Below are 26,696 nucleotides of genomic sequence, written 5' to 3' on the forward strand. Positions count from 1 at the left end.
CTCCCTTGCATGGCTGAATAAGCCAGCTTGGAAGCATGTAATGGCCTATGGGAATATTGAGGGGAAGGGAGCAGAGCACCAAGTGTCTGGTAGGCCTGTGGTAGGTGGCCTTGATCTATGTTAAGCCACCAAGTGCTTTCCAGATTCCCAAGGCACCCCATGCTCCTCTTAATGACCTGTACATTCATTTTATGATTGCATTAGGGAGAGCAGGAATAGGGTTCATGAAGTGAGACACTCAATGGCTGTCATGACATGCCACCATGATGGGCAGGTTCCATTATGGTCAGTTTAAAGCTACCTGTACTTTTATCTCAGTGCAGCATCAGTCTCATGACAACAATTGTAATATGAAGTCAGAGCTATGATTTTAGTCAAGAGTGGTTCCAAAATGCTACTCAGTCAGAAAAACAGTACTTGCTGCTTGCACTGCATCAAAGGCAAACTAATAATTCAGTCGTTATCTAGATCATTTAACTTAAGATAGAACATTAATTAATTATCCTAAATAGTATCAAGAAAATCAGATTCATGGTAGGCAAAATTGGGAATAAGTATAACAGGATCCAATCTGGGTTGGTCACCAGGACTAGAGGTTTAGTCTTCCAATCTTTTGGACTCGTGCGGAAGCCTATCCTCAGGGAACTTCTCTTCACCAGAATGTGTGAATAGGGTCCAGAATGAGTTCGAAAGCTGGAAAAACTAAGCCACTAGTCCTGGTGACCGACCCAGATTGGATCCTACAAAATTATCCTAGGACACATAATTTGTCTTCACTTATTGTCCATAGTGACTAACAACAACAACTCTGAATTTTGAGTACAGTTTTCTTCTATTGCCATCTGTTACTTTTCTTCTGTAGCCATCTGTTATTTGATCCTTTTAACTAGAAGTGTTAGGGATCAAACCTAGGCCTTTCCGTACATGAGCTATACAAATTACTTAACGGCGTAGTTGGAATATTGAGCCAGCTTCTTAAATTTACTGAATTTATCAAATACTGGTTCTCTAATGTTAGAAAGGTCCATGCATTGCATAGAGAATATATAAACTCCTGTTACTGGACTAGTTTGGACTAGAAATATACTAGGTAACTATTTGTTCTGAAGGAAAAATACTTTAATACCTGGCATTGTCTCCATGTCATCGTGTCAATATGCTTGGCCATGAATCATCTAATATCTAGGATCCAATCGTCAACAACTGAGCAAGATAGCAAACTTAAGTTTGATGCAATGAAAGTCAAATGAGTTATCGGTAATAAAAATATTGATTTCTTTAAATAGCTGTTACCTTGAGACAGATTCTCGTAAAGGTCACAAAGTTCTGGAACCTCAACTCATGTTCTTTATAGAAGTATTGTTATGCTACTTAATAATGTATAAAGTTATAATAATAGAGATAAAGAGAAAATCTATTTTATTGATGCTGGTTTTGTATAATTCACATTTACGATTCTTGGCTTTGTTCTCCAATATATTAAATCCAAGTCTGTTGGAATATTTTTTTTTTAAAAAAGTAAGACTATACCTGCTGTCATGCAACTGTTAAATAGCTAATGGCCAAAAGCTGCAAAAGATTTAGAAAAACTTCCCCTCATTATTCCATTTAACATGAACATCTTTAAAAAATTACTAATTTTAAGAAGCATGATTAACTTCTTAAAAGGTTTAGTATTGTTCATATACTAAGTCAGGAGCAGGTTTGTTATGCTGTTCTGCTTTCAGGAATTACTGGTGCACAAAACTTGGGATTACTTCATTGAAGAGATTCTTTGAAACACAGAATGATAATCAGAAGGTGTAAAGAAAAAGCCTTCCACTAAGTCGGGCTTTAGTTGAACTTCTTTCAGCAGCTACGATAACTTCGCTCTGTCAAGGCAGAAAACAGCTATTAATACTGCATCCTAGGGGGGAAAGTGTATCCTGAAATTTTTGTGACAGGATTATTTTGTCGACTGGAAAATGACAGCCAGAATTTTCAGCTGACATGGCCTTCATCTAGGAATTGGGGAAATTATACTTTCCACGCATGTGGAGGGCACTAAATTAGTTGCCAGTTTGGTCTAGTGATTAAGGCAATTGACTAGAGACCTAGTCCTGCTTTAGGCATAAAGCCAGATGAGTGATTTTGGGCCAGTCAATCTGTCTCAGAGTTAGGAAATGGGCAATGGCAAACCATTTCTGAAAAACCTTGCCAAGAAAACTGCAGGGATTTGTCCAGGCAGTCATCCAAGAATCAGACATCATTGAACGGAAAACAAAAAAGTCAGATTGGAAAGCTACCATTAAATGCTGAATGATCAGGAAAAAAAGATGTAGCAAGCATGGAGTTTTCCACAAATGATTTTGGTTTTCTGTGGGTTAAAAGTCAATTCAGTACATTTTCTTTATAATGATTTACAATCTGGGCTTGTTTTCCATTGTGAGGAAAAACCAGTACTACTTGTTTTAATTACCTTTTCTCCAGTTTTTATTGTGAGAAGAGCACTCCCAAATCTTGATTTTTCCTGCAATGAGAATAGATAGCCATCAATGACATACTCTGTAATTAAGGTGTTCACTACTGCTCCTGCCAAATTGCTACAACAGCAGTACTGGAATACAATATCTATTGAGCAAACGGCTTCAGGTTACCAAATGGATGAAGATACATGTTATAGCACTGACGTTGGCGCATAACAATGCAAATGTTAAACTAATCTTTAAAACCACCAGAAAGTAATCTGTTCCCTGGCAATGATCTTTCTCTTGACAACCTGCTAGGTAGATTAAAAGACATGACTTATTGGGCTGTTGGCTGTGCCTAGCTTCAATTCTCCAAAAGCCACTGTCCTCGATCAAAATAAGATGAAAACGGTGAGCCGTAAATAATTGGAAATGTGATTCTAAACATTTTTGCTTAGCCAAACGTCTGATTGAAATCAATGATTCAATAACAGGAACAACCTCTAAACTTACTAAAAACTGCAGCTGTCAAAAGTATCCAACTTTAATTACTATATCATGCTAATTATGACTGATTAAATACCATTAATTAGTCTATGTTAAGTATGGCCCCAATGTTAGATATCCATACTGTTCAAAAACCTTTGTTTTGTGATAATTTCATGCTTGAGTCTGGTTGAGTGAAAAAGGGAGGATTATTTTCCTGGTTCTAATGGATTATTAGTATGATGTTAGATTAGAAACAGCAAGACATTTATTATAACTTGAAGCTAAAAAAATTGGGTGTTTTAATATTTTCATCAATTGACAGTTTAATAGTTAAAGATTCCTTAGTGTTCGTGTTAAATTAAAGCAATAATCACATCAAAACGTTTTATTACCATACCTCTGGAGAAATTATAACATACTGTGCCTGGAAAAGGAAAAAAGAGAAAAGAATGAAAGGATACCATTATTTTTAATGGTACAATAATCATTTACAAGTATTTCTAAAGGGTTTCTGAGTTGATGAATATGCCTGATTTCTACTATGGAAACTATTTCAGTGCAGAATATAGAAAAATAGAAATTTATTCTATATAATGGTACTATCTGCTGAGCAGGAGCAATACACAATCATACAATTTTGGGTGCACATGCATATGTTTTAATTAATTTGTGCCCTTGTGTGTAAAAAAGTTAAATATTTAGGTGTTTTACTTTAGTGAAGTATTTTTTCCACCTTTTTTGAAGCCTTGTTTTTCTTAGCTTTTGTTTTGTGTTCTTTTTAGGTAACTTAATATAGCTTATTTTCTTCAGCTTCACAACTTATATGGAATTAGGTATGTTTTTGAAATGATTCAGTTTTATTATAAAGCAGTAATATGGTTACACTATTATATTGCTGCTTAGTTTTATGTAATATCCAATTTAACTTTTAAAAGGAATTTTAATTACCATATAATATTTTGACATTTAAATAAAAATATAATTTAAAACTAGTTTTCTTAAAACTATTTTAAGTGCAATCAGCAAACAACTTACCCACTCTTCAGGACAAGGGGAAAGCCATGATTTGCAGTGGTCTGTCACATGACCTGAAGTGGTCTGGTTTCCACTGTATATATAAATATATCCAACTTGTTCTCCAAACAATCCACCCATAATTTTTTGGTTTCGAAGAGGCGATGACACAATCATTTCATCTGTCAACATGCACGACAAAAGATTCACACTATAAATATGACCAAAATTACACGGGTAGTCCTCAACCTGCAACCACAATTGGGACCAGAATCTCGGCTGTTGAGCAAAACAGTCATTAAGCAAGATGCCCACATGACTTCTTGTGGGGTTGCCCTGAAGCAACCCACTCTGCCTGAACATATTGAGCATATTGGAAGAAGCAATTGGTAATAAACTGCTTCTTAGATAACTCAGGCTCTTGCCATGAAAGGCTTTGTAGGTAACAACCAAAATCTTGAGTTGCATCCAAAATCCAATTAGCAATTATTGCAGCTCATAAGATTAGAAGCAACCAAGGGATCAAGTGGTTTCAACCCACCTTTTTCATTGCCAGAGGTACCATTCATTCCCTCAAAGAGGGTGATACACCTCATGGCCACCTTCTGGGCTGCTTTGATAGTCCAGAAGGAGCTAGAATTTAACCAACTGGTAGCTAAGATGGCAGATTGGAGGATTTTATTCACTTCTTTGAGTATTACAGAGTTGAATTCAGTCCAATTCAGACCTCACAAGGCTGCATTGGCAACTCACTTGAGAACAGGGATTTGTCTTTGAATTTACTGTATGAATGATGGCCATAGCTTTTACTTTTTTTGACCTGTCTTGGACACCCCTGCATTATTTCTCCTGCAGTGAGACAGGAAGACGAGCCTCAAATTGCTGCTGCAAAAGTTTACTTCCCTGGGAGAAAAAGAGGATGGTGGAATGCTGGATTCATCTTCAGTAGAATTTACTGTGCAATCTTTCTGATGTTTGACAATAAAAAATTGTAACTATACCAAGTCCATCGTTGTTCAGATCCCGTAACTGCACCTCTTCTCCAAAGCGTGAAAATCTCCTATCTCCATTAAATGTGCTTAGTAAGGAAGGCGTGCCATTTCCCATCAAGTCGTATATCAAAACACTTCCTGCTTGGTGTAGCGCTGAGGATATAAATGAAATCCTGGAGACGCTGTCTAAAGGAAACCAATCAAGGTGACAGAATTATGGTTGTTATAAAAATAAGTGTCAAGAAAGCATTGTTGAATTAAGAATCCACATTTAAATGCAGGAAACATTGGCTCTATTGAATCTATTTGAATTAATTATCAAGTAGTTTATCAACCAAGACCTGCTTTTAGAATAATTGTGAGCAGAGCTCCCAGTCTTAATGAAAACTATACTTTAATTTCAGCCAGGAGATACTATTTCAGCTAGGGAGGTTGCACTAAATAGTTGCATATCTCCAAGTCACAAAACTCAAAAAGCTGAAATGAACAGAATATTGGAGAAGAGAGATACAAGTTATGAGTTAGCTGGACCACTGCTCCAATGTTATTAAGCTCTGTGGCTCAGCAGACTAATTAACATCCACTTACATCTGCTGCCTGCAATTACTGCAAGTTCAAATCTCACCAGGCTCAAGGCTGACTCAACCTTCCATCCTTTCTAAGGTAGGTAAAATGAGGACCCAGATTATGGGGGCAATAAGCTGACTTTGTATAAATATACAAAAGTATGAAGGCTATTGCTTAACGCATTGTAAGCCGCCCTGAGTCTCTGGAGAAGGGTGGCATATAAATCAAATTTAAAAAAATAAAAAATAAAAATAAATTAAGCATGACTCAGTCTAGACCTTTACCTATAGTAAAACAGGGAAGACACAGCAAAATGTAAAAGCACTAGTCAAGAGGAGAAGGAAGGAATGAAATCAGCAATAGGGCTGATTTAAGACTAACACAGTGGGAAAACCCTATATTGAATATATTACTGCATATGGTCCCATAAGGTCCCATTCATCTTTTGCAATAAGCATTGGAAAGTATTTCAGAGTGTCCTCATCTTTGATTTGGAATCCTTTACAGATTAAAATTGAAGTATTTCCCTTTTCAAATAGTAATGCCATTGTAGCCAACATTTTTATTTACAGCAAAACTTAAAATGGCTAGACTGAGGAACATCCCAGAAGAACTACTTAATAATACTTTCAACAGATTTGCATGAATGCAGTTACAAGGAGTTGATTCAGCTAGAAGGCATCTTCATGTTCCCTCAGAAGTAGACAACCCATATTCCCCAACTTTTATTTTTTTTAATGAATCTTTTGTTGTTGTTAGTTGCGAAGTCGTGTCTGACCCATCGCGACCCCCTGGACAATGTTCCTCCAGGCCTTCCTGTCCTCTACCATCCTCTGGAGTCCATTTAAGCTCACGCCTACTGCTTCAGTGACTCCATCCAGCCACCTCATTCTCTGTCATCCCCTTCTTCTTTTGCCCTCAATCTTTCCTAGCATTAGGCTCTTCTCCAGTGAGTCCTTCCTTCTCATAAAGTTGCCAAAGATTTGAGTTTCATCTTCAGGATCTGGCCTTCTAAAGAACAGTCAGGGTTGATCTCCTCTAGGATTGACCGGTTTGATTGCCTTGCAGTCCAAGGGACTCGCAGGAGTCTTCTCCAGCACTATAGTTCAAAGGCCTCAATTCTTTGGCGCTCAGCCTTTCTTATGGTCCAACTAATAAATCTTTTAATAAACCTGAAATCACATGTCTGAAAATCAAGATCGACTTCCTGATATAAAAGACCTAACAATCCAAAATAGGTCCCTAAGAAATCTAATTCAATCATTTGTGCATTATGTAAAGTTGTAAAGAACTAAGGACTCAAATGAACCAGCATGTCTGGGAACCAACAATGACAAAATATTACAGCCTCAATGTCTCAACATAAAAGCAACATACATCACAACAGGTCTGAATCATTGTATATAAACAATGCATGTATATTAAGTTGAATGGATTTTAATGAACTTTCTCTGTATATAACTAAATTTAGATTCAGTATTGCGATTCTTTGCCTATTGGGATTTCTTTATCATCTGTTTTATGCATTACTGAAATAAAAATGCTGCCAAGTCTTGTTCCAAGTTCAGAATTTCATACCTTGCGTTGGTGCGCCAACTATCAGTACTTGCTTGGAGATTCCTTCTATGGAAAGGAAACCAGTTGCCAAAGCTGAACCAAATTTCCCATTTTCCTGCATGTTTATAATATGAATATATATACATATATATAGTTAGTCTCATGAAATCAAAAATTCTCTTGTTCTTGTTTTTTCTATTATTTCAAAAGTCACCACTTACATCATCCCCACGTAAAGTGAACCAGCTTTTTGTGTTTGGTGGGATATAACCATATACCTTTCCAACAGCTTGCCTGTTGTGTTCAGAGAAATAGCACTCTAATCTAGAATACAAAATGGTTATAGTAAAAACAAAAACAAAAACCAGACCAATTAGGATAAACACTGAACAATACTGGAAAAAAAAATAATTGCAAGACATACTTTAGAATCAATATCAGTTTCATTTCAGAATTTCATTTTTTTTACCATTCTGCTATTCATCTCAACTTGTCAGGTTAATATGACCAGTGATCCCCATATACATAGACTATGACTCCCATTATCCTCCAGATTAATGCTCATTTTCTTGTGCTTGAGGTGCCACTTTAATGGTCTGCTTCTTCCAAAGGCAGATAGATTTATAAATGGATTTTTTTATTTATTTTTTTTGCTTTAATTTATATGCCGCCCTTCTCCGGAGACTCAGGGCGGCTTACAATGCGTTAAGCAATAGCCTTCATACTTTTGTATATTTATACAAAGTCAGCTTATTGCCCCCACAATCTGGGTCCTCATTTTACCTACCTTTGAAAGGATGGAAGGCTGAGTCAACCTTGAGCCTGGTGAGATTTGAACTTGCAGTAATTGCAGTAATTGCAAGCAGCAGATGTTAATTACAGTGCTTTAGTCCACTGTACTACAGGCTCTTCCCAATTTATAACTCCCTGGGGAGGTTTTGTCCAGACCACCAATTGCACCCTTTTCTGGGAGCTCATTATAGTTACTCCTGCCTTAGTATTTCACACATGGACTGCTGGAACATGGTCTTTAAGAGCCTTGGTGGCGCAGCAGACTAAAGTGCTGTTAAGTAACACCAGCTGCCTGCAATTACTGCAAGTTCAAATCTCACCATGCTCAAGGTTGATTCAGCCTTCCATTCTTTCGAGGTAGGTAAAATGAGGACCCGGATTGTGGGGGCAATAAGCTGACTTTGTATAAAAAAGAACACCACTTAGGAGGGGGCGAAAGCCCTACTAAGCAGATATATACAAAAGTATGAAGGCTATTGCTTAACGCATTGTAAGCCGCTCTGAGTCTCCGGAGAAGGGCAGCATATAAATCGAACCAATCAATCAATCAATCAATCAATCAATCAATCAATAAATAAATAAATAAATAAATAAATAAGGTCTGCCTTTGAAGTTCACTTGGAAGCTGTAGCTGTTCCAAAATGCAGTAGTGAAGGCAGTTATGGATGTATCTCACTATTCCCACATAACACCTCCATTGCTTGAACTACTCGTATAGTGTTTATCATAAGCTTCCAGGTGCAGTTGAAGGTGTTGGCTATGTCTTATAAAATCTTTCATGGCATGAAGTCTAACCATCAAGAACTACCTCTCTCCCATTGACAGAGTGGGTATGCTATAGTTTCAATCTTTAAAACAGTATCATCAACGTAAAACAGGGACCTAATAGACATTCCTTCTCTGTTACAGTGCCTGCCTCTGTAATAATATTTTCCCTTCCCTGGAGATTTGAAGAGCCCCAATCCTCCTGTCCTTTAAATAAGCTTTAAAGATCTGATTTGTTTCAAGTGTTTTCAATCTTTAAATGTTTTTCAACCTTAGCATCTTTCAGATGTGTGGACTTTAACTCCAGAATTCTCCAGCCAACTCTCCAGTATGTTGAAATACATACATCTGAAAGTTGCCAAGGTTGAGAAACATTGCTGTCTGTTAAGAGAGTAAGTACCTTGTGAGAGGGTTGTATTAATGTGTTGGTTACGTTTGCCCCCAGGTGACTGCTTTCATTTATCTGTTTTATTGCATAATTTAAACTTGTACAGTACTCCTCCCAAAGTTGTTAAAAGCAAGACAGGTTATAAATTTGACAGACAAATAAAGCAAACTCACTTTCAAATAAATACAATATTAAGGCTTGGTCTTTACTTGTAACAAGGAAATGACTCATGGCCTTGATCCTAAACGAGCTGCATATACTTTTAAAATGATAAACATTATATTTTAGAAGAAAAATAGTTACTGAGCAACTTTAAATATTTTGAATCAGATGAATGGATTATTTATCCAGTATTGAGAACTGCAGGCAACTGATTATATTGCAATAGCAATAGCATTAGACTTATATACCACTTCATACCACTTTATAGCACTCTCTAAGCAGTTTACAGGGTCAGCATATTTACCCTAACAATCTGAGTTCTCATTTTACTGACTTCAGAAAGATGGGAAGCTGAGTCAACCTTGAGCCGATCAGGATCGAACTGCTGGCAGTGAGCAGAATCAGCATGCAATATTGCATTCTAACCACTGTGCCACCATGGCTCTTAATATATACCAGTTAATACAGGACCAGGGGTGAAATGCTCCCAGTTCGGACCGGCTTGGGCGAGTAGGTAGAGATGGCGGCGGGCAGTTCAGAGAACCAGTAGCAAAAATCCCTTCCCCCCCGCAGCCTCCAGGTTGCTTACCTTCGCACGTCTGCCTTGCTTCGCTTGCTATAATCCCTGCAATCCATTGCATCAGCAAGCAACTGAATCTTCCTGCCTTCAGTCAAGCTCATCGGTGAGCAGCTTTATCTGCCTGCCTGCCTGTAAGTTTTTTTCCCCTTTGGGAGCTTTAAAAAAAAAAGTTAATTGGGGGGTTTTTTAGTTGTTCTTTTTTTAGACCTAGTCATTTAAAGTTTAGGAAGTTTCAAATTTAGCTGCTTTTATATAAAAATTAAATTAAAATAAAATAATATTTGTGCAGCTTTCTGAGATTTTGTGTGTTTCTGTAGTGTTTCACTCTAACTACACAAACACACAAAATCTCACAAAGCTGTATCTGGAATTCTGTGTGTATAAAGTGTGAAAGTTGGTTTTTTGGACTTTTTGTGGCTGTGTGAGGTTCCTGCTTGTTGCGGGGGCCATTTTGCCCCTGCTTTTACAATGTGGGTGAGCCAGTTGTGTTGTGTTGTGTGTGTGTAAAGTGTGAAAGTTGGTTTTTTGGGCTTTTTGTGGCTGTGTGAAGTTCCTGCTTGTTGCAGGGGCCATTTTGGGTCTAGCACAGCTGCTTTTACATTGTGGGTGAGCCAGTTGTGTTGTGTTGTGTGTGTGTAAAGTGTGAAAGTTGTTTTTTGGGGCTTTTTGTGGTTGTGTGAGGTTCCTGCTTGTTGCAGGGACCATTTTGGGTCTAGCACAGCTGCTTTTACATTGTGGGTGAGCCAGTTGTGTTGTGTTGTGTTTTGTAGGTTAAAAAAGGGCAAAGAAGTTACATCAACTTGGCCACGCCCACCTGACCACCAAGCCACGCCCACCAATTAAGCTACGCTCACAGATCCAGTAGCAAAAAAAAATAGATTTCACCCCTGTACAGGACTATATGTGCTCTACAATACAATCAGTTGTAAAACCTAATTAGGACAGACATAGTTTGAGGCTTTATGTGTTTAGTCTTCCTTTAAATCAAAGGTGGACCATTTTTCTCTTCTAAGGGCTTTATTTAGCCTTTGAACGGTACACCAGGGAAATATTCCTAAAAGTCATGGGCAGAGTCAGGGTAAAATTGACACTGGTTTTATTTTATATATGTTTATATTTAATAAAAATATGATTATTTTCCAATCATGCATTTAATAATATTCCCCTTCTGACACATTAAGTTATAATTTGAGGTCATCTTTTGAAATTTCTAGGAACTGTAGCTAAGGCATATAAATTAACCCTGGGGCCATGAATTATATGTCTGATTCAGGTGCAGAAAACAAGGTCATACTTGGAAAAATGACTATTATTAGAACATCAGAGTTTTTATATGCAACAGACCAACATTTAGAGAAAACTGTTGATCTGCTGCATATATTTGTAATGAGAAAGTACAGAAGATGGGTTGTGAAGAGAGCCTAGAACAGGGATGGCTAACCTTTTTGCCATCGTGTGCCAAAAGCAGAGGGAGAACAGGGAAGTTGTGCGTGAGCATGCCTACACCCATCATTCAATGCCGCCCCACGCATGCGCGCGTGACCCTCTGCACTCCCCCTGCTTTTGGCGCCTGATGGCAAAAAGGTTACCAGTGGGCCCAGTAGGCCCGTTTTTCGCCCTTCCCACGCTCCAGAGGCTTTCTTGGAGCCTGGGGAGGACGAAAACGGCCTTCCCCACCCCTCTGGAGGCTGGAAATGGCCTGTTTCCTGACTTCCGGTGGGCCTGAAAGGCCCGAAAATCAGCTGGCCTTCGCGCATGTGCATGCTGGAGCTGAGCTAGGGCAACGCTCGCGTGCCCACAGATATGGCTCTGCGTGCCACCTGTGGCATGTGTGCCATAGGTTCGCCATCACGGGCCTAGAAGACAATCACATACATAGATAGGTATTTAAAAATAAATGCATACACCTTCTACAATTTTTCCCGAAAGGACTTCCAATAAGCAGCAAGGTTTTATTTAGGAGCTGGACACTGCTGAGTGATGAGCCAAACCAATCATAATCTGATTCTCCTTTTACCATCCAGTCAGCATCTGATACAAAGAGCAGGCCTGACAAATAAGGAGAAAACTAGTGCTGATCAGAAAATTCTGTTTTTGAAACAGATTACATACAAGAAGCATTGCTTTGTTCAATCTTACTCTGTACCATGAACCATTACTTTATATACATGTAGATAAATACAGATAGAAGGATTTCCCTCCAGAATGAATATAAGCAGTGCTCGACTTATGGTCACAATTGACCCCAAAATTTCTGTTCCTAAGCGAGACATTTGTTAAGTGAGTTTTGCCCCATTTTATCACCTTTCTTGTCACAATTGTTAAGTGGATTGCTGCAGTTGTTAAGGTAGTGACAGTGTTGTTAAGTGAATCTGGCTTCCCCCGTTGATTTTGCTTGTCAGAAGGTCACAAAAGGTAATCACATGACCCCAGGACTCTGTAACTGTCATAAATATGAACCAATTGCCAAGTATCTGAATTTTGATAATGTGACCATGAGGATGCTACAATGGTCATATGAAAAACAGTGATATCTCACTTTTTTCAGTGCCATTCTAACTTTGAACAGTCACTAAACAAATAGCTATAGGTTAAGGACTACCTGTATCCCAAAATTTGAGATAGGAGGAGGTGGTTATGGATGGAGGATCTTCAAACTCCCTTGTAAATACGAGGGCTCAACCTAGCACATTTCTATGTGTTGCTTATATAAACAAATGTTCTATTACTCTCTCTGTGTGTATGCATGTATATATAACTACTATTTTGAAGTAAAAAGGGACATGGTGGTTCAGTGGCTAAGATGCTGAGCTTGTCGATCGAAAGGTCAGCAGTTCAGCGGTTCAAATCCCTAGTGCCGCGTAACGGGGTGAGCTCCCGTTAATTGTCCCAGCTTCTGCCAACCTAGCAGTTCAAAAACACGTAAAAAATGCAAGTAGAAAAATAGGGACCACCTTTGGTGGGAAGGTGACAGCATTTCGTGCGTCTTTGGCATTTAGTCATGCCGGCCACATGACCACCAAGACGTCTTTGGATAGCGCTGGCTCTTCGGCTTTGAAACAGAAATGAGCACCGCCCCCTAGAGTCAGGAACAACTAGCACATATGTGTGAGGGGAACCTTTACCTTTACTTTATTTTGAAGTAGTCCTATACTGGACTGGGTATGGTGGCTAAAATTTGTATGTAAATAATACTCAGTTTGGGGAGGAACTTTAAGATTTTAAAGAATCTCAGTATCTTTTTCTAAGCCAGTTTTTCTCAACCTTTCAGCTTTAAGATGAGTGGAGTTCCAGAATTTCTGGGAGTTGGAAGTCCACACATCTTAAAGTTGCCAAGACCGAAAACACTACTTTAAGCCATGATGACAACTGCTTCAGAAAGAAATCCAGTACACTCTCTATGAAAAACTATTGGATGGCATATTAATCTCTTGCATTAATGCAACCTGGATTGAACCTAAATTAATGCAAAATTAATTAACCAGGTTACATATATGATACATGAATGAACATTAAATATGTTGCCTAGGAATCATTCCTATGTGTTCTACTTAAAAACCTGAAGAAGGATCTATATTATTTTGACATGTGTTTCAGCAAGAATTTGAAAGTACCAATATACGATACTTAAGGAAACAAAAACATTTCCCAAACAAGCTTACTTTTCCTGTTTCTGTAAGAGGAAGAATAAAAAGAAGCCACAAATCCTCTTTGTATTCCATCAGCAGGTGCATATGGGGAACCAAGCACAAGGTCATTATCTCCATTCCTGTCAACATCAGCTGTCATCAGGGACCAGCCTAGATTACAATATATTTCCTGCAAAAGTAACAGAACAACAGAGTTGGAAGGTACCCCTGGAGGTCTTCTAGCCCAGGGGTCTGCAACTTTAAACACTCAAAGAGCCATTTGGACCCGTTTCCCACAGAAAAGAAAACACCAGGAGCCACAAAACCTTGGTGGGCATGGCCAACTCGACGTCACTCACTTTCACCAGTCACATGACCCCCTAGCCACACCTACCCAGCTGGTCATTAGGACAGAGAACTGGTTGTTAAAAAACAACGGGAACCACAAAACCCTTTTGACATCTCTCTCTCCCCTCCTTCCCTCCCCCCTCCCTCTCTCTCCCCCTCTCTCTGTCTCTGCCCCGGCCGCTTCTCCATCCCTCGCCGTCGCCCTTACCTTCTCAGGCCAGATGAGGAGTGACTGGGAGGGGAGGGCGAGGGGTGGGGCCAGCCAGTGGTGGGAATCACCCAACAGGGAGCCACAGAAGAGGGCCCAAAGAGCCACATGTGGCTCTGGAGCCGCAGGTTGCAGACACCTGTTCTAGTCCAACCCCTCCTCAAGCAGAAGACCCTATACCTTTTCAGACAACTGGTTGCCCAATCTCTTCTTAAAAACCTCCAGTGATGAAGCATCCACAACTTCTATTGTCAATAATTTGGTTTCCACAAAAAAACCCTCAATTGCTGAAATACAGCTTCTTCAGTAAAATTTATTTATAGAATAGGTATTATTACTGCATATTGAAACACAACTACCAGACACATTAGAACCATAGTTTGCCTTTTCTTATCAAAAGGATAAAAAGCTGTACCCTGTATTAGCACTATCCACTCCTGAATGGTAAATGTATGTTAAAAATGTATCCATTAAAGAAGAGTGTACACTACATGCATAGTTTGATTGTGTTTAAAGGAGGGACACATAACAGTGGTGGGTTGCCCCCGGTTCGCACTGGTTCTATAGAACCGGTAGTAAAACTGGCGGGAGGCTCCGCCAACTGACCCTGATGTCATGAAAATGCTCCTGCGCATGCGCAGAAGCTTCTGCGCTTGCGCAAAAGAGCGCGCGCACGAGCAGCCCCATTGCAAACCGATAGTAAAGGTAAGTAGAACCAACCCCTGACACATAAGAATTATACTTTCATCCCAAATAAAATTGTGCTGAATATCCAGGAAATTAATTTTCAGGATGCTTGAGACAAAAAAAAAGTGGATTAAAACTGGATTCCATGCTTTGCCTTTTCATCAGCAAACTTACTTTACAAATTATGGTAATATTTGGAAGACTGTGGAAACCTCCTCCTCTGTTGCCAAGAAATATGTATACAGAACCCTAAATAAGAAAATAAGTTTTAATAGATTGTATATCCAAATTAAAGCTTTAGGTTTTAAAGTATTACAATGGCAGGGTTTTTTTTTATTCTTTTCATTTTCACATTAAAATGCATTTCTAATAATTAGGTGAATTAAAATATAATACAAAGTCAAAATGCAGCAAATCACAGTATTGGACTATAAAAACCACCCAAACCTTTGTAATCCAGATTAACCTAATCAATTCAGATTAACCTAATCATTAATATAGGGTCAATATAAAATACAGGTAGTTCTCATTTAATAACCACAATTGGGCCCAGCAATTCAATTTTGAAGTGAAGCAGTTGCTGAGAGAAACTACAATTACTTATGATCTTATTTTAGCTTTCCTTTGCTTACAGACCTCAAAAATTACTTGTTTACTGACTGACTGACTGATTGATTGATCGATTGATTGACTATCCATCTCATCAAAAGGAGACTCTGGGCAGCTATGCTATGCAAATGCAAGGACTGGTCGCAGAGTTTTCTTTTTCTTCACCTTTGTATATATGAATGGTCACTAAACATGCCAGCTGCTAAGTGAGAACTAAATGTAGATGAATTCTAAGATGGTCAATACATTGTTCTATGGTTGTTGTTTTTTAATTTCAGACAATCAAAAAAGTAAGGCAGCATTAAATGTTTTTTTTAATTTTAAAAACAAACTTTATTAAACTTAAAAAGATAAAATACAGTATATACAAAATACATTTATATTAATCCGAACGACATTACTTACTCACAGCAAAATATAGAAAAAGAAAACAAAAGAAAATTAAAAAGAAAAAGAAGAGAGAAAAAGAAAAAGAAAAAGAAAAGAAAAAAGAAAAAAAACAAAATATAGAAAGTGACTTTGTCACATCACATCCTTTATCTTTATCTTATTAAAGGTGCCTGTTTATTAATTTTGTTGTCTTACTTAATTTTACATTTACTCTCCTTTCTTTTGATTTATCCAATCATACCATCTATTCCATACCGTATAGTATTTTGAGTCTACCTTATCTTTTAACTCAAATGTTAATTTATCCATTTCAGCACAATTGTAAATTTTTTGGATTATTAGGTGATCTGTTGGCAATTGATCCGTTTTCCAATATTGAGCTAATGCCAATCTAGCTGCCGTAATTATAGGTAATATTAAATATTTTACTTCTTTCCTATAATTTTCATTGATCATACCTAATAAAAAAAATTCTGGTTTGAACTCTGTTTCCTCTGCTGTTATTTCTGTTAGCCATGTTTTCATTTTTTCCCAGAATTTCCTAATTTTTGGGCATTCTAATTAGCAAACTTACTATTATTTTTTTTATAACCCACCTTGATTTATACAACTGAAAGCAGCCTGCATAATGCTCCCTCCTATTTCCTCACTATAAAACTCTGACAGGTGGGTGGGACTGAAAGAAAGCAACTGGTTTGAGATCACCCAGCTGGCTTTCATGCCTAAGGGAAGCCTGGAACTCACAGTCTCCTGCTTTCTAGGCCAACTACATCAAACTAACTATATTTTATGTTAGCATTTTACAGTTTCCTACCCTGTAACTAAGGTCCCGGGCTCCTACTGATGGGGCTCCTACTGCAAGATCCAATATTCCATCCACATTGAAGTCCAAAATTGCTATGGCAGAACCAAATCTTCCTGAAGGCTAGATAGAAGACAGACAGACATATTCATCACGCAGATACACAGGCATTTATATGCATGCACGCATGCACACACACACATTTCATGAGCACAAAGTTATTTTAAAAAGAAGACATATTCAGATAATACACACATTGAGCACTGTTATTTTTTTAATGCAATTTCAGTAATAACAAGTTATGACAAGTTATTCTATTCATTAAGTAGGGAGCATTAAGAGCTAAAATGGATTTGATTGATGCTATATTAAACTCAGTGTCATCTGTTAAATTTTGTTTCTTTAAGTATAAGTCCTTTTATTCCTTACTACAAATTTAATTTAAATCGCCAGTGAACTCTATTCACGATTACCATGAGAACAACACCTTAATTGTTTGCCATCTGTACAGAATTTATTTAAACTGTCACTCCTTATGTGTATGTCCCTAGCAGTTCTATTCATTTAGTTATTTTGTTGAATTTAATTTCTATGAAATGGTTTATAAATTTAAAAATACTGCCTGAATAAGCCATGCAAAAGACAAAAACAATGACCAAATGTAACATCATTTGTGAGCCTGATGTAGGTCTCCCAATTATTTGATTTTGGTAGCAATTAATATAAGCCTTCCTCTTGTGCCCTATAGATGATTTGGAGCATACAGAGGTCACAGAAATTCTGGTTGTAGTAGTTTTTACACATCTAGAAGGAAAAGCTTAGACAATAGTCTAGTTTCAATTAGCTACAAGAGAAGCCACATTAATGCAATTACTAAATAAAATAATAATGGAAATAGTGATCCAAAATAAAAACAAAAAATATTTAATCATCCATGTTCAACTTGTTTTGCTACCTTAGTGCCTTCTAGTATTTCATCTGCTTCTTGATCAAGGTCCAGGTTGGAATGAGGCAACCCGGATTCATTACCATAAACAATATAGATACGTCCCAACTGAATTTGCCCAAGCTGGCTGTAACCGGGTGCTCCAACTACCAGGTCATCATATCCATCCTGATTTAGGTCAGCTGAAGCCATAGCCCTGCATATGAAAGAAGATGGTGCCAATGTCCATTTGTTTGACATTTCCTGTGCAGATTTCAAAAATAATTGGATAGTTTCTAGTTATAGATGTAATTCCATAGAAGTCCTGAAGAGAAATCAGGGAGCCCAACTTAAGCCCAGAAATGCCAACATACTTCAGACATCTTTTTTTGTAGTTGCCTCACAGCCTATGACATTGCCAGATCCCTCCTCTATCTGATTTTCTATTTGCTTTTTTAAAAATACGTTACTTTTAGGCAGTGGTGGGTTTCAAATTTTTTTACTACCGGTTCTGTGGGCATGGCTTGGTGGGCATGGCATGGCTTGGTGGGCGTGGCATGGCAGGCATGGCAGGGGAAGGATACTGTAAAATCTCCATTCCCACCCCACTCCAGGGGAAGGTTACTGCAAAATCCCCATTTCCTCCCAATCAGCTGGGACTTGGGAGGCAGAGAATAGATGGGGGCAGGGCCAGTCAGGATTTTTATTACCGGTTCTCTGAACTACTCAAAATTTCCGCTACCGGTTCTCCAGAACTGGTCAGAACCTGCTGAAACCCACCTTTGCTTTTAGGGGAAAAAATGGAACAACAAAAACACATCAAGGAAACCCACATAACTTGTAATTACCCTAACTGAGGCTTCATCAAATCCACAGAAAGATCCAGCAGGAGCACTTTCACAAGAGATAGAAAAGAAGATAACAACAAACGGAGCAACATTGTTATTCCATGTGTTGCAGGAATATTGGAAAAGCTCAGGGGGATTTTCAACAAACACAACTTAAATGCACTGTTTAAACCCAGGAATACATTATCACATAAACTTGTACACCCTAAGGGCAAAACACTCAGATATAAACAGAGCAATGTTGTATATGCAGTGCAATGCAGTGAGAAATATGTAGGCCTGTACACTGGGGAAACTAAACAACCACTTCAAAAATGCATGGCACAACACAAGAGAACCAACTCATTAGGACAGGATTCAACAGTCCATCTGCATCTGAAAGACAAGGGTCACTCTTCTGAAGAGAGCAAAGTTCACATTCTGGACAGAGAAGACCAGTGGTTTGAAAGAGGAGTCAAAAACGCTATCTATATTAAAATTGAATAGTCCTCCCTCAACAGAGGGGGATGGATATGGCACCGCTTATCTCCTGTTTACAACACAGTCCTTTCAGCAGTCCCAAGAAAGTTCCATACTCATTTGCGCTTTGATTCAAGTCACTCTGAGGATACAGCTAAACCCTCAAGTGGCCTCAAGTACTCTCAGCATGGTAACAACCAGCTGACTGCAAAGAATATAAATCCTTCCATTCCCCAACCAGTTAGCTAGAACTGAAGAAGCTTCTTGGATGAGAAGCGAAACATTTTCAAAAAAAAAAAGCCAGAAAAGTCCAGTTGCCTTTTGAGAGGGGGGAAAAAAGATTGTCAGTCTCCATAGATATTCATTCACTGACATTCTGGCAAGTTTATTTCTAAACCAGTAAAGCAATTATATTATATATTATAAAGATAGTAAAGGTATTCAAATAATGCAAGTTCATTTAAACAATACATATACATATACATATACATATACATATACATATACATATATAGCAGGGGTGAAATCCAGCAGGTTCTGACAGGTTCTGGAGAACCGGTAGTGGAAATTTTGAGTAGTTAACCAGTAGCGGAAATGTTGAATAGTTTGGTGAACCGGAAAATGCCACTCTGGCTGGCCCGAGAGTGGGGTGGAAATGGAGATTTTGCAGTATCCTTCCCCTGCCATCCCCAACAAGCCACGCCCAACAAGCCACACCATGCCCAGCAAGCCACGCCCACAGAACCATTAGTAAAAAAATATGGATTTCACCACTGATATATATATAGAGAGAGAGAGAGAAGCAGAAACAAATGAATAAATCAGCACTCACGATCCAAGTTTTGCATATGGAGTTTTCAGAAAATATGAAGCACTGGGCTTGGTGATGTATTTCGATGAGCGTCGCTGTAGGACTCCCAACACGTTCATCAAACTCTCTGCTGTGTCACTATTTTGAAACTGAAGATAATTTTGGGAAATCATATGTGACCAAAAACATTGTAACTATTTACTGGATGCTGGAGTAGCAATTTATATTAGAGGTAAATGTCCATTTCTCATTTTCCAAAGACATTATTGCAACGAAGAAGCCTGGCATGACATCGGCACAGCTATTGCTGTATTAGAGTGTTGGTTTCACAATATAGAAGATATCAATGCAACACATGGCACTGGTTTCTTGAATTGTTTGCTAACTAGAGAAGCTTTCCGGGAAGAATTTTTTTAAAAAAAAATCTGCTGTCCATTTTGCTGATTAAATACCAGCACAGTGCTCATTCATGTTGTAGATATTGCTACAATACTTAGGCTGATATACAATGAGGGTAAGAAAAATGAAAAAAAAAGAGAAGAAGGGGAAGTGAGTCTTTTTGGCGCCAATTTTCTCAGCACCAAAAAAATCTTGCTTCTTCCTCATGCCCCCCCTCCCCCGGTTAAACTATTCACTGACTTTTCACTTAATTTAGCTTGTCTAGGCAGCAATGGGAAACCACCACTTTTGTACTGGAGCAACAAATCACAGGAGGAGTCTGCCTTCACAGTGGGTCAGGGCAGACTGAGGAACATGTCCATTCCTCAAGAAACACCAGATAGGTCATCCTTGAGTAAAGCACTGTTTAGAGTGTACTCCTACTAACTGGAAGACAATGTGGCTCTAATTTACTGATTATTAGACCTCCACAGATTCTCAGTTTCATTTTGTACCCAATAGAATTGCTGGGAAAACAACTCAAAAACTGGTGAGGATTACACAGCTATCAATTCTCTCATCAAGGACAAACTGCTTCGCTTTCTGCATGGCTCCTTTCTCTTTTTCCCCATCATCAACTTTCATTTCTCTCCCTCTTCTGAATCCATCCAGCAAATCTTGCCCAACTATACTCAAAGCTGCAGTTTTAGAGTCAGAACAAATTCTACATCTACAAAATAATAAAACTTACAACAAGATTAAAACCCAGGTCGTTCTACATGCATGTCAATGCCACATGTACGTGCAAATGTGGAAGGGGTTTGATCATCCTGCTGCAACCACCACTGTGCCTATTTTGACCTCCCTTGCACATACCACTGAGCTGGGATATTATTGAAAGAATAACATTTAAAAGAATTAAAGAAACAAAAGATGTCCAATCCTGAGAATCTCCAGCAATTAATGTCTAAATTGCAATATGTGTTTGGTTGACATTCATGTTTAGACCCAAAAGAAATTACCATTGTCCAACCGGGAACTTTTAAATAAACTCCTCTTTCTGTAAAACTGATATTCTTTTCAACTGATTTGGCCACTTCAGAAGTTATCTTCCTGTGGTGTTGAGTTCTGGATTCTTTAAACCTATTGAAATAAGATACAATACGTAGAAAGTTTCTGTATAGGAAGATAAAAATGGGGTAAGTATGGGACTGGCTAAATTCACATTGCAGACAACAAAAATAAATGAATGAATTTTAAAAAATCAAATATTTTAGTTACAAAATAACAAAAGGTTTTCCTGTTTTTCTGAATTGAGATTGTAATTGTTCTTAAATAATTCGGAACCAAGTTTGTGTTTAATTTAAATGCTCATTCCATTCTTGTCTGTGAAGTTCTTCACACTGGAGACTTTAGTATTTTAATATGTTTTTTTTAAAATGACAGTTCTTCATTATAGAGTTTATACCAGCCCTTTATTTAAACCACTTGGAGTCACCATGGATGAACTGGGTGGTCATACAAGTTTTCTTAGTAAAATAAAAAGAAATCAAAGCTGATATAATTGTTGTCTCCTGTAGCCAAATTGCTGACTGTGGAATCATTGGCATCAATATTAGTTTAATACAAATTTTAATGAAATGATGTATTTATATTATGTTTATGAATATATTACTGACATTTTGTGTATTACCAATATTATGAATATTTGTAAGCTATCTGGAGACTATTTTGGACTGAGGTGGTGGACAAATTGCATAAATAAAATAATATCTCAGCAATATCTATTTTCTGCTATACATTTCTAAGATTACCTTTAATACATCTTGTTTAAAGACAGAAAAATACAACAATTTGAAATAAAACAACTAGTTAAATTAGGCTAATTAATATACTTACATCGGAAAGTTTCTCTGTTCATCTTCACACCGTATAAACAAAGGATTCTCAGGAATAAAGCAGCCACTGAAGAAAACATTAATAGATTAATTGTATTTAATATGTTTCAATTTTTAGCATGCCCACAATTCCCTCTACATGGTCATCATTTAATGACTGTTTCATTTAGTGACCGTTCAGTTACAACAGTGATGACGAAGTAACTTTACAACCAATCCATGCATTTATGACCTTCACAGATCGGTAAAGCAAGGGAAAGCTAAAGTATTTTTAGCTTATTAATAATACCATACAAGTTAAAATTAAAGATAAACCCTAATAAGCAGCAATGAAATACACATTCATTCTATACTGTCCACATTTTGAATCACAATTTGGTTGAATCAAGCTTTTGAGGAAAAATGCATTTTTTCCATGTAGAAAAAAACAATATGGTTTTTTTTCCCCAGGAACGAGCATTTGGAATTATTAACAAATACCTCACCTAGTACCATAGTTTAACATCCAACTGGTTAACTGAAAAATATTATTAGATGAGAATGCCATATCATCCACTCCGCCAAGGAAATAGTCATAGAATTTGTCCACTAAAAATGGGGACTTATTGGCATAGATGGGGTAAAGCTGTGAAGAATAAGATGCAATTTAATTAGTAAGTTGGCTATTTCAACATTCGCACCCAATGAATTTCTTTTTTAGGAAAATATACTTACCTTGGCAGCAGCGATGATCTCAGCATAGCTATGGAAGCAAGTATTTATACTTTACTATCATTATACAACTTTTCAATGCCGAAAAAAAATGCTTCTTGAAGACCAAGTTTTGTATATTGCCTTTAACAATACCAAAAAGACACAATGGATCTTTTGAAACTCATAGAATTCATATAACATTGAAATGACTGCTAGTAATGTTTTCTTCATTAGAAACATAATGAGACAATTCCAATTAAAGTGTTTTGAATGAAGTACAGAGATAAATTATGAGTGTCATACTCTTATTTTTCCTGCCCCTTTTCTTCTCCCTCTTTTCCTTCCCTCGTTTTGATTAGCCACAATTTAGTACAGTATTATGCCTATACGCTGAAAAAACATAGTAAACATTAATTATACTTTATTGAAGCAATGCATTATAAATCTTTACTATGGAAGCAATGATTGCTGACAGACCTAGCAAATGTTGAAATACTTCATCATCGTGACATTGATTTCAAAGTTACACTGTGAACTTCTCTAAAAATGAAGGTATTTATATAAACATAATCTGCCCTATTTAACAGGATCAATACACATGGCAAGTTTAAAGCAATATACTGTACAGTGGCTATCATATGCATATATATATATTGTATGTATATTGTTTGCTTTTGACTCTGGCCAATAATCACAGTTATCTGGTTATGACATTGTTATAAAGATTAAATAACCAGCAAAACTATTGAAACAATAAAAGCAATAAAACACCTTAATAAGAAGACTCCTGTACATCCTTTATAACCTCTTATAACCTCTTAGATGTATTTTATCAGATAAAATTACCAAACTATTTATCATACTACTAATCCATCTCCTTTATTGGAGACCTGCTCCCAAAATGTAAAAATATCCTCTCAATAAGACTTCCGTTTTTTACGCCTGATCTTATCCAACTTTCACCATATACCAGTGTTTCCTCAACCCTTGCTTGACAATCCAACACTAATTAAAAAAATCTTCTCATTTGTTTTAAAACATGTTAACTTTGACTTTCACTTACAGATTAAGGAGTAGCAGATAGCTGCAGTCAACAATAGTATTTTCAGTTATCACCTCCTTTCCATAATAATCCTCATAGATTGACAGTAAATCTTTAACAGGCACATACCTAAAAGTATTAATATCAGAATTTTGATTGAAGCCAACAAAATGCACTGGCAAAATAAATTATCAAAACCAATTCTTTCTCTCCTCTTCCAGATTAATATTGAAAACATTATAGAAATCGTATACTAATCAAACAGTACATCAGCAATATGTAACTGGTAGCATGATGCAGTTTAGATATACTGTAGAGCAGGGATGTCAAACTGGTGGCCTGTGGGCCAGATGCATCACATGCAGGTCACATCCACCCCAGTTCTGCAAAGGGAAAAAAATGTCGTGGAACATCATGTGACGGCAACGCAACGGCACGCGTTTCACACCCGTGCTGTAGAGCACAGGTTTGTATTCCAAAAATCTTAAGTTGTTTTTTTTTTAATTTGATTTATATGCCGCCCTTCTCCGGAGACTCAGGGCGGCTTACAATGCGTTAAGCAATAGCCTTCATACTTTTGTATATTTATACAAAGTCACCTTATTGCCCCCACAAACTGGGTCCTCATTTAACCTACCTTAGAAAGGATGGAAGGCTGAGTCAACCTTGAGCCTGGTAAGATTCGAACCTGCAGAAATTGCAGGCAGCTGTGTTAATTACAGGGTGCATTAAACCACTGTACTACCAAGGCTCTGTACTACCAAGTTATTTTTTTTTACTTTTCTAGGACTAGGAATTTAAGCTCCTGGAGGAAAGACTGAATAGAAATCTAACAAACAAACAAACATAAATGAAAAAGATCTACTATAGGCAATACTCTGCTCTGTAATACAATATTCAGAGTTACAGTAAACCAGGAACTTAAACTGCAGATCACAGTGCTCAATTTATTAGCTTTATTTTCTTGGGTGTAAATATAGTATGGTCTGATCTTAGACCATCCAAATTCTTCCCCTGAGCTCCATTTTTTAAAAAATGGAAACATTCAGAAGCCTATGATTACAGTTTCAAAGATTAATAAAAGTAAAACTGAATCGAAATAAGCAATTGGCAAATAGTGTAAGATTTATCAGAAATATAGGTTTCATATGTTCTGTGAACCTGACACAGTGCATTAAAGTAATCAGAGCAGAATGTAATCAAGGTATGGATACTATTACCAGAAATGAGGGTTGTATTAAGTGAACCATGAATACTAGATGCTAATATGATCCATCTAGCATTATGTAAAGCTGTGGACTATGTTCTACTAAACTGAACAAGTTACCCTTGATCTTCTTCATTCAGTACAACATTAAACTCTAATTCACAATGTTTTCTTGAGCACCTGACTGGCTGAGTAGAAAAGAATAATAGATTTCAGTAACCGTTTCTCTCTCATTCTTCCTCAGCAATTTGCAACACTATGTGAATGCATGGATCAATGTAATCAGTGGCCACCAGTAGCCTCTCACCGACCAGTACGCTCCCATAGAGAGGGGCTTCTTAGGGTGTCGTCGGTCAAACAGTGTCAACTGGCGGCCCCCAGGGGGAGAGCCTTCTCTGTGGGAGCATCTGTCATCTGGAACGAGCTCCCCCCGGAGATACGGAGGATCACTGATCTGCGCACTTTCCGCCGTGCCCTTAAAACATTCCTATTCCAGCAGGCCGGCCTGGCCTAACCTCTTTTTTAAATTGTTTTTTAAATTTTTTAAATTTTAAATTTGTCTTATAATTGGGGTTTTTAAATGTTGTTTTCTGGGCCAAATTATTTAATTGTATTTTAATGATTTTTTAACATTTGTATTATATGTATTTTATCTTTTGGCTGTTCACCCTGAGTCCTTCGGGAGTAGGGCGGTATATAAATTCAATAAATAAAATAAAATAAAATAAATGTCCATATGCATCAAACATGAACGATTGCCTTTGTGGGCTCTTACCAGCTTGCGTTCAAATAATCAAAATCAAGTTCATATTGGCTTAACACATCTCCCCCTAAAATTAGAATGAAAGGAGTGTATGTCATTGATTTATTAAAGAACAACAAAAGATGTATCATCATTTTGAAGCTTTATGAATATAATCCCTTATATATCATATGATTTAACCTAACACAATCTTCACAGGACAACCATTCATGTCTGAATGGAGCCCAAACAGGTATGGCATTGTGAGCATTGCAGTAATATTGGATAAGTCACATGGGCTTTTCATATAAAATTGGCAGCCCTTCTATGTGGGTTGCGTTTTTCTCTCTCTCTTATAGATAGCGGCACATGTTTTATAGCCATAACGGGACAGTATCAAAGGAATTGGAATGCCAATGATAATCTTTGAAATGTCAGCCCTTGTGCAACAAGGATCCAATGGCTCGTGAAACTCAAAATAAATTTCAGAAAACCTTGTGATACATCATGGGAATCTACAATTTTAGAAAATCTCACTGGTTATATACAGACCTGTGAATAATGTAAAGTTCCATCTTAATGTAAAGTGGAATCTATAATTTATAGTTCCATTAAAATATATCAAATGGGAACATATCAGAAATGGAAAACAGCAGCTGATATATATTGAACATCAAATTGTTCTAGGGGACAGGGGAAACAAAAATGGAGAATGCGTATGGTATAGGCATTATGGTATGTACCAGTGGTGGGTTGCTCCCCGTTCTCTCCAGTTCTTTAGAACCAATAGTAAAAGCGGCGGGAGACTCCACCCACCTGCCCAGACGTCAGAATTGATGATCTGCACAGAAGCTTCGAACCGGTAGTAAAGGTAAGTAGAATTCACCCCTGGTATGTACCCTAACAACCACACTCATATACACATATACTTTTCAAATAAAATTATAGAATGCCATCTCCACTGTTTAATAACCTTGAGACATTCAAAGGAAATTTGGGGAGAGTTTTCTAAGATTTATAAGTACATAAATTACCAAAATCACCAGTAGAATGAGCTTGTGAATATGAGCCATGAAAATCAATCTAAATAAAAAAGGAACAATATTATTTATAATTCATTATCTCTTTAACAACTAAAGAAATGTTAAGTGCTTTTTTAAAAAATTCTTCTTTTTTTAAACTAATCCAGTTTGTAGAGATGAAAGAGTCCCTTCTGGTTTTTTCCCTGCCTGTGTATATAGGAATTCCCTAGAAGTACTAGTTTGTT

General features: G+C 37.4%; 1 protein-coding gene and 1 long non-coding RNA gene across 2 annotated transcripts in view; one reads left to right on the plus strand and one right to left on the minus strand.

The window, feature by feature from the left end:
- Positions 1-1,402: 1,402 nt before the first annotated feature.
- GPLD1 (glycosylphosphatidylinositol specific phospholipase D1) overlaps positions 1,403-26,696 on the minus strand; it is a 35,090-nt gene continuing 9,796 nt past the window's right edge. Inside the window, exons 8-27 of the mRNA XM_034429268.3 lie at positions 26,464-26,512; positions 25,463-25,517; positions 23,502-23,609; positions 22,460-22,487; positions 22,231-22,370; positions 21,747-21,812; positions 20,870-20,990; positions 19,491-19,618; positions 17,382-17,568; positions 16,439-16,549; positions 14,800-14,874; positions 13,416-13,572; positions 11,661-11,802; positions 7,288-7,390; positions 7,088-7,181; positions 4,952-5,128; positions 3,972-4,132; positions 3,334-3,360; positions 2,459-2,509; positions 1,403-1,871 (exon numbers count right to left, since the gene is read on the minus strand). Coding sequence (XP_034285159.2) covers positions 1,794-1,871; positions 2,459-2,509; positions 3,334-3,360; positions 3,972-4,132; positions 4,952-5,128; positions 7,088-7,181; positions 7,288-7,390; positions 11,661-11,802; positions 13,416-13,572; positions 14,800-14,874; positions 16,439-16,549; positions 17,382-17,568; positions 19,491-19,618; positions 20,870-20,990; positions 21,747-21,812; positions 22,231-22,370; positions 22,460-22,487; positions 23,502-23,609; positions 25,463-25,517; positions 26,464-26,512 — 2,058 coding nt within the window. The 3' untranslated portion in view covers positions 1,403-1,793. The remainder of the gene's footprint in view (positions 1,872-2,458; positions 2,510-3,333; positions 3,361-3,971; positions 4,133-4,951; positions 5,129-7,087; positions 7,182-7,287; positions 7,391-11,660; positions 11,803-13,415; positions 13,573-14,799; positions 14,875-16,438; positions 16,550-17,381; positions 17,569-19,490; positions 19,619-20,869; positions 20,991-21,746; positions 21,813-22,230; positions 22,371-22,459; positions 22,488-23,501; positions 23,610-25,462; positions 25,518-26,463; positions 26,513-26,696) is intronic.
- On the plus strand, positions 2,774-4,957 carry LOC148114873 (uncharacterized). The gene is made up of 3 exons (XR_015733327.1): positions 2,774-2,858; positions 3,719-3,769; positions 4,806-4,957. It is a non-coding gene; the product is annotated as an uncharacterized LOC148114873 (long non-coding RNA).

The sequence above is a fragment of the Pantherophis guttatus genome, chromosome 3, assembly GCF_059756535.1.
Source record: "Pantherophis guttatus breed Tessera chromosome 3, ASM5975653v1, whole genome shotgun sequence".
In the NCBI taxonomy this organism is placed as follows: domain Eukaryota; kingdom Metazoa; phylum Chordata; class Lepidosauria; order Squamata; family Colubridae; genus Pantherophis; species Pantherophis guttatus.